This window comes from Moschus berezovskii, chromosome 26, assembly GCF_049115385.1.
Source record: "Moschus berezovskii isolate FMDL1 chromosome 26, NW_MosBer_1.0, whole genome shotgun sequence".
NCBI lineage: Eukaryota > Metazoa > Chordata > Mammalia > Artiodactyla > Moschidae > Moschus > Moschus berezovskii.
Window position 1 is genome coordinate 19,795,540 of NC_142485.1, and position 14,867 is coordinate 19,810,406.

The window sequence follows — 14,867 nt, forward strand, 5'->3', positions numbered from 1 at the left end:
ACTGGTGTAGTCACTGTGGAAAACTGTATGGAGCTTCCTCAAAAGAAAAAAACCTACTAGCCAATCCAGCAATTCCACTTCTGGGTATTTTTCTGAACAAAACTAAAACACTAATTCAAAAAAATATCTTTTTGCAGCACTATGTTCACTGCATTGTTCGTGGGTCAACTGTATTTAAAAAGTAAACAAACTCAGAGAAAGAGATCACATTTGTGGTTATCAAAGATGGGGTGGGGGTGCAGGAGGGGGACTGAATAAAGACTGTCAGTATGGACAAGTCCAGCTATAAGTAAGTATGAAGGATGTAATGTGCAACAGAACAAATACAGTTGCAACTGCTTCACATTACACATGAAAGAGGTTAAAAGAGTAAATCCTAAGAATTCTCATCACAAGGGAAAAACATCTGTTTCTTTTTCATTTTATATTTATATGAGATGACAAATATTCACTATACTTACTCTTGTAATCATTTTATGACATACATAAATCAATCACTATGCCATACATCTTAAAAACTATACAGTGGGATAAAGTAAACTTTATCTCAATAAAACTAGAAGGAAAAAAGCCTGACTCACACCTGTATCTTGGCTGATGTACAGGAGGCAGCCTCAAAATTAGGAGGACACCCAGCAGAGCAGATCCATTTCAACATGATGGGTAGTTCTGTTTTTTTAAAGTTTTCAGTTTCACTACATTTAATGGAAGAAATTGTGGGTTTCCTCGGTGGCTCAGTGGTAAAGAAACCTGCAATGCAGGTTCAATCCTAGGTGGGAAGATCTCCTGGAGGAGGGCACTGGCAACCCACTCCAGCATTCTTGCCTCGAGAACCCCATGGACAGAGGAGCCTGGCGGGCTACAGTCCACAGACTCACAAAGAGTTGGACACGACTGAAGCGACCTAGAACACATGCACGCATGGAGGAAATTACATGCCACAATATTATGCTCTAAACTGGGAGGTAGGGGAAGTTTTGTGATAATTCCTTAAAACGTCAAAGGTTTTCTATGCACTGGGTTAAATTGACGCAGTCCAATATACACAGATCCCTAGATACCTATTAGATTTCTGCTTACTTTATAAGAAATGTTCTATGACAAAGAAAGATACATTTTCCACTTAACAGTCAAAGTCATTATTACTTTCTTTTAATTTCAATTCTAACTGTTCCGTTCCGTCGCTCAGTCGTGTCCGACTCTTTGCGACCCCGTGGACTGTAGCCTACCAGGCTTCTCCGTCCATGGGATTCTCCAGGCAAGAATACTGGAGTGGGTTACCGTTTCCTTCTCCAATTCTAACTATTATCAGCTTTTAAATAAAGAACTATTTTACATTTCATTAGATTAGAAGTCATGGTTAAGCAAAAGGGAGTATATTCCCTGTTACTTCTAAAATAACAGTTTAGAAAGCAAACTGCAAAATGACTTCTATAAAGCAATAAAGTTGCATATATTTTTCATTTGTCAAAGGTGGACTCTGACCAATTTCTCCATCTTACAGAATCTGATTTAGAAAGAAAAACATTTATAGTTAGATAGACGAAAAGAAGTATGGCATTAAGAAGCACTAAAAAAGGAAGTATTTCATTAGGAAGTGGTAGAAAAATGTACGTTTTTCCTCAAAACACTGGGGTAAACACCAAAAGCGAAAGGATAAGACGCAAATTCCAGAAGCCAGTGTAAACAACAACAAAAATACAAAACAAACAAAAACACGTAAGAAATCACAGCTCCTTGGGAAGGAAAACAAAAAAAAAAGGTTGAGTGCCACTGTGAGAAGAAACATCAGCTTAACTGCAGACGATCGGTTATCCTGGTCAGAACAGAGAACAGAGGAAAGTGATCTGGGTCTTTTCCCCTCACCACTGACACGCTGTCCCCTGTGCTGCAGTGGGTCATGAGTTCAGTACCGCCAGTGTGCCTCTAGCCAAAAAAGAAGGGCTAACACCAAGGCAGAACAGTGGAACCTGGCTGAGGTGGGAAGCAAAGGATGTGCCTACAGGACAGGAGAGAGTCAGGGGAATCCTGAGCACCTGGGATGTCATCACATCCAGGGCCTCCACCCTGACGCGCCCTTCTTTGTCTACAACCACACGGACCAAAATCCAGAACCCCAAACTCATGCTCTCAAAGGCAACACAGGCCCAAGCAGCTGTCGTTGCCAAGGGATTATAAGCTCACAGCAGAAAATAATGTGTCTGAGGAGGGCAAGCACCATGACAGAACAAATGAAAGCAGAATTAACAGACCAAAAAAAGATATTTAAAATTGGCAAATTAAGTGTTGCCAGCGAAAAACTGGAGAATATTGAAAACACGAGAACAAGAAGCCATCACGTAAAATCAACTGAAAATACGATCATGAAAAACATCACAGGAGAAATGAAGGATATAATAAGTTGACTGGGTAATAGTGGAAATAAAGGAAACAATTCCTGAGGAAAAACTGGTTGAGGAACTCTCCCGAAAAACATTGGAGGAGAAACTGAGGTAAAGGAGACAGAGGACTGGAAGAGAGGAAAGGTGCACGTGGAAACAATGACAGGACGTCTCCTAACCAAAGGAAAATGCCCAAGTCCAGGTTAGCAAGAGTTCACGCAGTCCCAAACAGGATGGATGAAAAAGTACAAGCTCGCAGAGTACTCCAGACCCACTGACAGAGAAACAGGGGGAGCGTGGCCGCGGCCTGCCTTAGCAAGCCTTCCTGCTGACTGATACAAAGGACCACCGAGCTAGTGCTTCTGAAGTCATAGCCCTCGGAAAAGTACATGTAAGTCTGATGTTTAAATATATATTTCAGAGGAAATGTCCACACCTATTATCAGATTCTCAAAAAAAAAAAAAAAAAAGTTAGCAAAATTAAGAACTATTTGTATTAGCTCAGCAGTGTTCAAAGTGTGGTCTGCGGACCCCTGGTGGTTCCAGAGACCCTTTCTGCGGGGATCTGAGAAGTCAAACCCATTTAAAAAATAATATTAAGATGGTGTTCATGATAATGCCAAAGTAATAGCAGGGAAAACTGCTGACTCCATGACATGAACCAAAACACTGGCACCAAGCAGTCACTGTATTCTGTAGTGTTGACATACTTGGACACATATTAGTCACTGCATTCTTTACCATCAGACCCTCACAATTTTTAAAAAACCCACCAGCTTCACTTAAGAGTGTTCTTCATAAAACAAAAGTTGCTTCTTTTTTAAAAAAGGTCTACCACAGAAGAAAATACTTGCAAGTCCACACAAACAAACCAATAAATCATCTGCCACCAACCATTAGTTTAGTTTGTGTTATACCAAAAAGGCAAAAGGGAAAGGAAAATCTACAACATTTTATTTCCTTTTTTTGTACAATTAAAAAATTCACAAACCTGAATTCAAAAGGGAACTGACACATTCCAAGAAAACACTAAAAAAAAAATAATAATAAAAGGTTTAAGCTCACCCTTTCATTTTAATTTTAAACATAGATTACTGAACCAACAGGCAAAGCAAGTTTCTACTTGATAAAAGTCCCAGCAACTCACCGTAGGGAAAAGCAATCCTGAATATCTGATGAAGCCTTAAAAGGAAAACCCAGTAGGCACACAAAAACAAAACACTCATAACTTTCCTCAGAGATTCAAAATTAAATAACTTTTAGAACATGAACCTCAAAGTTATCTTGAGTACTTGGGCTTTAGTATAAATACCCCAGAAACCCATGCTACTCAATTCTTATTATGAACCCACACTGATGATAAAGGTGTTAGGCTCCCCCCAAGATCAGGGCTACAAGCCACCTTTCTGAGTGCTCCTGTCAGAAGAATAAACATAGACCAAGGTGACTTTGAGTACCCTGACACAGGGGAAAAATGACAATTAAAGAGGCTCTTGTGTCTCCAGTTGTACCTCTCACATATTTTACAATCAACTACTCAAAACATTTCTTTGTCCAAGAAGCAAAAGAAGGCTATTAAATACATTTATGAATAAGTTACTCTAGTGTTTTCACCTGCATTTCATTGCAAGACTCATGATGATGTTTATTTCTTTCTAAGATCTAACACTAAAATAAAATGCATTTGCTTAGCATTATTTACATTCCTCTATCACTTTTCTTCTCCTGGGCTCTAAGTTGAAGATCCAACTTTTTTTTTTTTAAACATATCTATGCTCACAACTTGACCCTTGAAGATATGCCTTTTATCCTCCAGATATATTTCTTTGGTCTTTAAAATGCCAAAGAATCATGTCTAGTTTGGAAGAAAGGCACACCTAGCCTGTGACCTAGTCAGTTCCTTGCGAAAGAAAGGGATGCCTGGGGGAAGGAAAAAAAGGCAGATGACTAGACTAAGCCTCTCTTCATGAAAACTTCTATGTAAATAGACTATGAGGAAGACATCTTACCTATAAAATGTCCTTAGCATGATGTCTCTGGTTAAGGCTCCTAGAAAGCAGCAACGTAGGCTATATAAACTAAGATACTAATATAAAATTATGTTTCTTAATTTAAATGCTATGACTGTATGAGATGATCCTGCAAACCTTCCTGTGAGACTTACTCTATTCTAGGTCAGAGTTCCATGTCCAACATGAGGAGAAAGGACAAGGGGAGTTACCCTCAAGGTTCAAGCTTCTATTTTTATCCTTGATTATTTAGCAATTAATTTCTCTAAAAATGAGCAGAAAAAAAAAATTAGGTCAAATTCCACACAGAGTTTTCATAAGAATGTGAGCAGGGTAACACCTCTATCAGCAATAGATACTAGAAGAAAATGCGCCTCCAAAAAACCAAAATTAGGATCTACTATTTCAATACTATTTCAATATTTGACTATGCCAAAGCCTTTGATTGTGTGGATCACAACAGACTGTGGAACATTCTGAAAGAGATGGGAATACCAGACCACCTGACCTGCCTCTTGAGAAACCTGTATGCAGGTCAGGAAGCAACAGTTAGAACTGGACATGGAACAACAGACTGGTTCCAAATAGGAAAAGGAGTACGTCAAGGTTGTATATTGTCACCCTGCTTATTTAACTTCTATGCAGAGTACATCATGAGGAACGCTGGGCTGGAAGAAGCACAAGCTGGAATCAAGATTGCCGGGAGAAATATCAATAACCTCAGATATGCAGATGACACCACCCTTATGGCAGAAAGTGAAGAGGAACTCAAAAGCCTCTTGATGAAAGCGAAAGAGGAGAGTGAAAAGGTTGGCTTGAAGCTCAACATTCAGAAAACAAAGATCATGGCATCTGGTCCCATCACTTCATGGGAACTAGACGGGGAAACAGTGGAAACAGTGTCAGACTTTATTTTTTTGGGCTCCAAAATCACTGCAGATGTTGATTGCAGCCATAAAATTAAAAGACTCTTACTCCTTGGAAGGAAAGTTATGACCAACCTAAATAGCATATTAAAAAGCAGAGACATTACTTTGCCAACAAAGGTCTGTCTAGTCAAGGCTATGGTTTTTCCCGTGGTCATGTATGGATGTGAGAGTTGGACTGTGAAGAAAGCTGATCGCCGAAGAATTGATACTTTTGAACTGTGGTGTTGGAGAAGACTCTTGAGAGTCCCTTGGACTGCAAGGAGATCCAACCAGTCCATTCTAGAGGAGATCAATCCTGGGTGTTCATTGGAAGGACTGATGCTAAAGCTGAAACTCCAATACTTTGGCCACCTCATGTGACGAGTTGACTCACTGGAAAAGACTCTGATGCTGGGAGGGACTGGGGGTGGGAGGAGACGGGGACGACAGAGAATGAGGTGGCTGGATGGCATCACCGACTCGATGGACATGAGTTTGAGTGAACTCCAGGAGTTGGTGATGGATAGGGAGGCCTGGCGTGCTGTGATTCATGGGGTCGCAAAGAGTCGGACACAACTGAGCGACTGAACTGAACTGAACTGATTTCAATATTAACTAAAAGACAATATGAAAAAGATGTAAGATATGAAAGACTACTAAATATGTGAGTTTGAATAAGATGACGGAACTCAGAAATCATTCAAAATAAAAAAGTATTTCAGAAGTAAAGATTAAACAAGGAGGAAAGCAAAAGTGAAAAAAAATACACACAATGCCTTATGACAGGGATCAGCAAACTAAAACTCATGTGCCAAATCTGGCCATCCCCTTTTCTTATAAATAAAGTTTTATTGGAACATAACTATACCATTTATTTATGCACTGTCTATGGATACTTTCATGGCACAAAAGCAGAGCTAACCAGTTGACACAGTTGAAACAGAGATCACACAGGGCATGAAGCCTAAAATCTTTACAATTTGACCATATATATATAAAGTTTCCTACGTCCTGCTTCATGAGAAATGAAATGTAAAAGGGGAAATCTTTTAAAAGAAATAAGGATATATTTTCTTTTGGGGGGTGGCTCAGACCATAAAGACGCTGCCTGCAATGTGGGAGACTGGGTTTGATCCCTGGGTTGGAAAGATCCCCTGGAGAAGGAAATGGCAACCCACTCCAGTATTCTTGCCGGGAGCATTCCATGGACAGAGGAGCCTGGTGAGCTACAGTCCATGGGATCACAAAGAGTCAGATAGGACTGAGCGACTAATACTTTCACATGCATAAGTTTATATACCTAACAATGTCAGTAAAATTATGAAAACATAAATATGATATAAAAATTGTTACAAGGAAAATGTAAAATTACATTATTCTTTTTTGCAAAGGATGGAAAACATAGCTATGCATTGGTTTGTTGTAGTAATGCACAGAAATAATTTTAACTGAACTATAGTTAATTTACAATGTTTGTAAGCTTCAGGTATATAGCACACTGATTCAATTATATATATGTAACTAAGTTACATAATATATTTATATATATATATAAAAGGGGCCTCCCTGGTGGCTCAGATGGTAAGGAATCTGCCTGCCCAGATTCCTGACCTACACCTGGAATCTCGAACCACAGAAAATAAAACATGCTTGTTATTTGAAGCTACTAAGTCTTGTGAAAAGCGGAAGTGTTAGTCACTCGGTCGAGTCTTACTCTTTGTGACCCCATAGACTGTAGCCTGCCAGGCTCCTCTGTTCATGGGGATTCTTCAGGCAAGAATACTGGAGTGGGTTGCTAGTCCCTTCTCCAGGGAATATTCCCGACCAAGGGATCAAACCTGGGTCCCCCACACTGCAGGCCGATCCTGTACCATCTAAGCCACCAGGGGAAAATCAGGGAAGTGCTGGGGTAGTTTCACACACAATAGGAAATGCGGTAACTAATATAGTAAGGCTTTAATAATTACTAATACAGTGCTACTGATTTGCCCAATTTAAAAAAAGTGTAAGTGGACTTTATGAAAAGATAAAATGGCAAATAAACACATGGGAAGGTGAGGGAAATGCAAAATAAAACCAGAATGAGATACCACACATTCTCATCAGAATGGTTAAAAAAAAAAGCAACAGAAAACATTAAATGTTGGCAAAGATATGGAACAACGGAAACTCTTGTATGTTGTTAGTGGGAATGTAAAATGGCATATCCACCTTGGGAAAAGGTCTGGCAGTTTCTTATAAAACTTAAAATTTACCTATCCTAAAGTCCAGCAATTTCAATACAAGGTACTGAGAAAGATCTATGTTCTCAAAAAGAATTTTACAAGGATGAGCATAACAGCTCTATTCATAATAGTCAAAAATTGAAAACGGCCTAAGGGTCTAAAAGCAGGGATAAACCAAACCGAAGGTATAAACCAAATGTAGCATGCTTATATAATGAAATACCTACTATTGACACAAGTTACATCAAAAACATTATGTTTAGCAAAAGAAGTCTTACAAAAAAAGCAAATATTGCATATAAATATTGTCCATTTATATGAACTTCTAAAACAGGCAACTCAATCTATAGTGGAAAAAAGTCAGAACTATGTGTCTGTTGGGAGGGGAGGGGTAGGGATAGAGGGAAATAACATGAAGGAACTTTCTGAAGTTAGAATTATCTATCAGGATTTGGATTATATAGGCATTTGCATTTGTCAAAATTCTGTGAATATAACATGTAAGATTTGTACAGATTTTACATGAAAAGACAAATTTTGAAACAAACACTAAACTCTGGATAATGATATGCATACTGGTGTATTTACAGGCAGCTTCACAAATGTCTACAATTTACACATCACACAAAAAAAATACTGATGGATAAAGGAAAATATAAGCAGACAGGTATGTAACAGAAATCAGATGGTATTTTTAACTGATGTATATATTCCTCTATGGTTGCACTTTGCTTGTTACCAACTTACTACTATTGAGAGACACTTCCAATAACACCTTCAGATAACTAACTTGCTCTTTTAATCATTTGCTTCCAAAGACTAGTACCATTAATCCAAAAGAAAGAGACACTTTGTATGCTTTTCTAACTAAAAGTTCTATGTAAACTTTTTTAAAAGTGGTACCTTAACCAAAGAATAAGATGTTGAGAAAAGACTAAGTTAAAGATAATTCAGTTTGTAGCCAACAATCTTTAAGTCTGAGAAGATATTTATGAAACCAGCTCCTTTTCTTCTGTTATCAAATCGGAACTTTAATAAACCCTGAGGCCAATACATTTGCTTAGAAGTATAATGAAGGACTTTGCCAGACAATGTATAGAAAGATTCCCGTTCCAGAACTGAAGTGTTCTGACTCATTTTTTTACCTGCTGATGGGCAACAACAATCTAGAGGACAGTGGTTTCTTTTGTTCTTTTTGAAACAGAAGTGAAACAGTGAGGAAGGTGGAGGTAGGGGGACAAGCATGGGCATGATAAAAAAATTAAGAGAAACAGAAATGAGTCAGGCAATCTCTACACGGTTAATGTGTGTTGAGGTAGATATCTCTCCAATCAAAAGAAAGCACAAAACTCCCATACATATTTTGCTGGTTTTGATATTGAAGTACCCCATATCATAAGTCCTAGGCAAGTCATATGTTAACTAATGCTCACCATTAAAGTAACCAGGAAGCCTACTTCAAAATTTCTTCAGTTTAAAGTAAATACCATGAAATTTCAGAAATCAGTGCTTCATTAAACTCTTTTTTCATTGTTGTTTTTTCACAAAGATCTTATCTGAACTTTTCTTTAAAAAGAAAACTCATCAGAATATACTGGTCCTTCAACAAAAATATGTCATTACTAGGAATTGAATTCTGGAGATATATCACTCTAAATCGATCCTATTTCAACAGTTTTGATGGTCCTTTGAACAACCAAGGTCAAGCATCTGTGAAAGTCTTACATAAACTCTACTCAACAATAAAAGACTGGATCATTTTGATATAGTCATTTTAAAAAGGTATCAGAAGCAGTACTGTAAGAATCTATACCAATAGTGGAAACTAAAGATTCTGTTTCTAGTTGTGGACATTATCTATCTCTAAGGCACATTTAACAATTATCACAGTCTAAACTAGGATAGAAAGGATTCTTAACTCCGCTGCTGGAAAGAATTATGGTTTAAAAAAAGGCATAAGGATTTAAATAGGAATATGACTTCACACCACTTCAAAGAGCCTTAAAAATGATTTCATTTCATTCTGTAGAACTATACTTATTTTTAAACGGAAATAAGGCATTAATTAACATTCTTCCTTCCCATCTTGGCTTGGCTAGCTTGGACTCATCGTTTAAATCCTCGCTTTAAAACATCTCTTTTATCTAGAAAGACTTCTTTAAATGACCTAAAATCAGGACAAACATCCTTACTGCCTGTTCCAAAAGAGAGTAGTTTACTTTTCCTATCACTCTAGGACACTTTGTGGGGTTTCTGTTATTGTTGCTTTTAGTTTTCCCCACTAGACTGTAAGCTCCATAAGGGTAAGGACAAGTGACCACTTCAAAACTGTGTCAATATTTAACACTAACCTATGATAAGGAATGTATAAGGATAAGTATGATAAGGAAGTGATGGGACCAGATGCCATGATCTTCGTTTTCTGAATGCTGAGCTTCAAGCCAACCTTTTCACTCTCCTCTTTCACTTTCATCAAGAGGCTTTTGAGTTCCTCTTCACTTTCTGCCATAAGGGTGGTGTCATCTGCATATCTGAGGTTATTGATATTTCTCCCAGCAATCTTGATTCCAGCTTGTGCTTCTTCCAGCCCAGCGTTCCTCATGATATACTCTGCATAGAAGTTAAATAAACAGGGTGACAATATACAACCTTGACCTACTCCTTTTCCTATTTGGAACCAGTCTGTTGTTCCATGACCAGTTCTGACTGTTGCTTCCTGACCTGCATACAGGTTTCTCAAGAGGCAGGTCAGGTGGTCTGGTATTCCCATCTCTTTCAGAATGTTCCACAGTTTATTGTGATCCACATAGTCAAAGGCTTTGGCATAGTCAATGAAGCAGAAACAGATGTTTTTCTGGAACTCTCTTGCTTTCTCCATTATCCAGCGGATGTTGGCAATTTGATCTCTGGTGCCTCTGCCTTTTCTAAAACCTGTTTGAACATCTGGGAGTTCACGGTTCACATATTGCTGAAGCCTGGCTTGAAGCTCAACATTCAGAAAACAAAGATCATGGCATCTGGTCCCATCACTTCATGGGAAATAGATGGGAAAACAGTGGAAACAGTGTCAGACTTTATTTTTGGGGGCTCCAAAATCACTGTGGATGCTGATTGCAGCCATGAAATTAAGAGACGCTTACTCCTTGGAAGGAAAGTTATGACCAACCTAGATAGCATATTAAAAAGCAGAGACATTACTTTGCCAACAAAGGTCTGTCTAGTCAAGGCTATGGCTTTTCCAGTGGTCATGTATGGATGTGAGAGTTGGACTGTGAAGAAACCTGATCGCCGAAGAACTGATACTTTTGAACTGTGGTGCTGGAGAAGACTCTTGAGAGTCCCTTGGACTGCAAGGAGATCCAACCAGTCCATTCTGAAGGAGATCAATCCTGGGTGTTCATTGGAAGGACTGATGCTAAAGCTGAAACTCCAATACTTTGGCTACCTCATGTGACGAGTTGACTCACTGGAAAAGACTCTGATGCTGGGAAGGATTGGGGGCAGGAGGAGAAGGGGACGACAGAGTATGAGATGGCTGGATGGCATCACCGACTCTGTGGACATGAGTTTGAGTGAACTCCGGGAGTTGGTGATGGACAGGGAGACCTGGTGTGCTGTGATTCATGGGGTCACAAAGAGTCAGACACAACTGAGCGACTGAACTGAACTAAACTACAACATAATTACAGGACTGTTTCAGTCTCCTAGCTTAGCTGGGTACACATAAAACTCTAAAACAGAATAAAAAGTAACTACTGTGGCAAACAGAAGATGTGACTTGGGAGATAAACACTATTTTATGTGACTAATCCTAAATATTACAAAAATTAATGTAACTATCATCTGCAAGTGATTACTTACAATGCAGTATGATGAAAATGACAAGATTTGTGAAACAACGTGTTATAATAGTCAAATTTGGAATAAAGTCTACAAAGGCAGTCTTGCTTCATTTATTATAGATCTTTCATCCTGCCTTAAAAATGGAAATGATTTCATCTAAAATAAGCAACACTTATGAGCATCTGTCTACTTAAATGAGAGCCTGATTTTGATTCAATTCACTACATTGCTAATAGTTGTTGTTCAGTTGCTAAGCCATGTCTTGACTCTCTGCGACCCTACAGACTGCAGCATGCCAGGCTTCCCTGTCCTTCACTATTTCCCGGAGTCTGCTCAAACTCAAGTCTATTGTGTTGATGATGCCATCTAACCCTCTCACCCTCTGTCGCCCCATTCTCCTCCTGCCCTCAATCTTTCCTAATAGTAGTGTCCACGTTCCCAGCGATCTAACAATGATTTCCTGTAAGTCTTTCTCATATTGCTGACCATGACTCATTAATGGGATCACAAACGGCATTTGCAAGAAAGGAAATGGATTAGGCTATAAAATATCAGAGTACAACACATGTAGCAAGGCAAAGAACTGTTTCCTGAAACTTTTGATTCACTCTGCATGTTACAACATAAAATTCATTGCTAAGTATGGGCTGCAAGAAAAAAAAAAGCGTGAACATTACTCTTGGTATATGCCCCCAATTACTTCTTCTCCCCAAACACCGCCAAAGTGAAAACTCCATAAAAATTACTCACAAATTGAAAAGTGATCTTAAACCAAGTATAATTGTTTAACCTGGACTTCACAAATTCCAAAATCAAACTAAGTTTAAATTCAGGTTCCACTAGTTCTCATGTGAATTTAGGATTCTTTAAGCTGTACATGCTTCACTTTTGTTATCTGTTAAATGAGGATAAAAATATTTTCCGAGTTCTGGTAGAAATAAACAATACATTAAATTCTTAACATATGCTTTACCTTAACAGAACAAACTCAAAGAGCAGTATATATTAGAAATACAGCATGAAACTTGACAGAAGTTATCCTCAGAGTATGATCTTTGATGTTTATGTGTGATGTTTTTTCATTTCATATACTTCTGTACTATATGAATGTACACACAACATACACATTTCTAATGTAACATTTCCAGGGTATATAACCTTATCATCTTTATTTTTTAAATGTCATTAGGAGGTATCTAGGCAGTAAGATTATGATCCTTTTTGTTTTAAATTTCTCTTTATTTTATAAAAATATATTATCTGTTTTTAAAACAAGATAATTACTCGCTTAAAAAAAAAAGTGTGCAGTGGTCTAGGTTTTAGGAATAAGTATTTTCGGGGGAGAACTTAGGTCCCAGATACTTCTCACTAAATCCTCACACAATCTCCATATACATTTTTGCCCACGAGGAAATGGAGGCTACTGAGATAAGGTGAATTATCTGCTACACAACCAACAGACAACAGTTGCCAGAACTTCAAAGCCTTTTCTTCTGCCATCACGTAATGAATCCAAATATTCTTCTCCTGTTGTTTCACGTAGGCACATTTTGATCTTCCCAATCGGACTGTACACTACCTCAAAAGGGGAGAAAGTTTCACTAACTTCATTTAAGTCTCTTATATTAATGATAAGGTTACGATAGCTACTTAACACTTGTTGAGTTTTATTAAACTTCTCTTGGTCTAGTTTGTCCTCACGCAACATTACTACTGTAAAAAGGAAATGAGCAAACACACGACAAAACTACTCGAACACTGCTCAGATCTAACTTTATTCCGACACGCTCGGAACTGAAAAAGTATATACATGTCCTGAGACGACCACTAAGGGAGGTTGGGGATGAGCACGAGGATCACTGTGCAAACTAAAAAGAAGGGACTCACACGTTCCCCTACCACGCCCCCGTCACCCTGGCACCATCTAAAGAAAGGAACCTCAAGGCTTCCCGAGAAGTACTGAGGCATTATCACCACGCCCCCATCGTTTCCATCCTCATAACTCGTTTTCTTTCCCTACCCGGACCCCAGTGCCAAACACCAAAACCCTTAACAAACAATTCAAAAAGTCTCTGACCTGCAGCGAAGTGCAGGGGAGAAGACTTCCGGCCGGCCATGTCCTTAGCATTCACGTTTGCCGCGTCCACCAGCCTCTTTACCCGGGACACGTCCCCATTGCGACAGGCCTCCAGCAGTTCCCGCAGGGCCCCGCTCACGGCTGGGACCCCTGGCCCCGGGCCCGCAGCCCCAGGCCCCAGTGGTGCTGTGGCGCTAACTCCGGCCGCCTCGGGGCTCTCCGCCAAGCTCGATCCGGGGGAGGATGGAGAGGAAGAGGAGGAAGAAGTCGGGGAAGAAGAGGACGACGGTGAATTGTTACTGCCGCCGCCGGCTGGGCTGGGAGCGACCCCGACGGCAGATGAGGCAGAAACCGCCGGGACCACAGGAGCGGCGGCGACCGTACAGATTGTGCTCGTGGGACTGCAACAGCTGGCACTGTCAACAGGGTCCGGGGATCGGGGCCTGTCGGGCGGATCCCGACTGCCATCCCCCTCCGGCAGCGCTAGGCCGTGCCTCGGGGAGGCGAACGGAGCCAGGCCGCCCACCGTAGGGGAGGCCGGGGTGGTCCCAGGGGCCAGGCCCGGACTGAGCGGGGGGGGAGGTGGCGGCGGCGGCGCCGAAGCCCCTGGGGCGGGCTGGAGCTGTTGTTGATGATGGTGGTGATGATGCTGAGAGCGACGCGACGCCGCCATCTTCGGACTCCCCCAGCTCTGTCACTGCGGCAACGGCCCCACCGCCCGCCCTCACTTCCGACTGCCGCACCAATTAGCGCCCAGCGCACAGGAAATGATGCTGAGGGGTGGGCGGGGTCAAAGGGTGGGCGGGAAGTATCGGGAGCTCCGAGCCCCTCCGCGGAAGGGGGCGTGGCCTCGCCGCCGAGGGGCGGGCTTTGTGACGCCTTCGCGGTCTGGCCGGGGAGATTTGAAAACTGGAACTAGCCTAGGCTTAAGGGAGAAACTTTTCCTGCATTTCTCACTTTGAACCTGCTTACCTTGCCCTGTTCCGTTCTGTTGCCAAGTCTCCTTCAGTCTTCCTTGTCTTGCTGCAGAACCTGCTATTGAGATGGAGCTCTGTGCAAGCTATGTGTCGTTTATCAAATGTCAAGTGCCCCTGTCTGAAAAATGAGCTAGTATCCATCAAACAGAATTGTTGGCGGAATTGAATGAGCTAACATATACAAAGTGTTCTGTCTGCTTCCCTTGTGGCTCAGATGGTAAAGATCTGCCTGCGATGCAGGAGACAGGTTCGATGCCTGGGTCAGAAAGATCCCCTGGAGAAGGGAATGGCAACCCATTCCAGTATTCTTGCCTGGAGAATCTCATGGACAGAGGAGCCTGGTGGGCTACAGTTCATGGGGTCGCAAAGAGTCGGACACGACTGAGCGACTAACATACAACACGCATAATTAGCCCACTGGTTAAAAAAAATTGTTTTCTTTAATGT

The 14,867-nt window shown here is 40.6% G+C and overlaps 1 protein-coding gene across 2 annotated transcripts in view; it reads right to left on the minus strand.

Annotated features, from left to right (window-relative positions):
* TNKS (tankyrase) overlaps window positions 1–14,175 on the minus strand; it is a 159,249-nt gene extending 145,074 nt beyond the window's left edge. For both annotated transcript variants that reach the window (XM_055416540.2, XM_055416541.2), the window contains exon 1: window positions 13,444–14,175. In XM_055416540.2, coding sequence (XP_055272515.1) covers window positions 13,444–14,116 — 673 coding nt within the window. In that variant the 5' untranslated portion in view covers window positions 14,117–14,175. The remainder of the gene's footprint in view (window positions 1–13,443) is intronic.
* Between the last annotated feature and the right edge of the window lie 692 nt (window positions 14,176–14,867).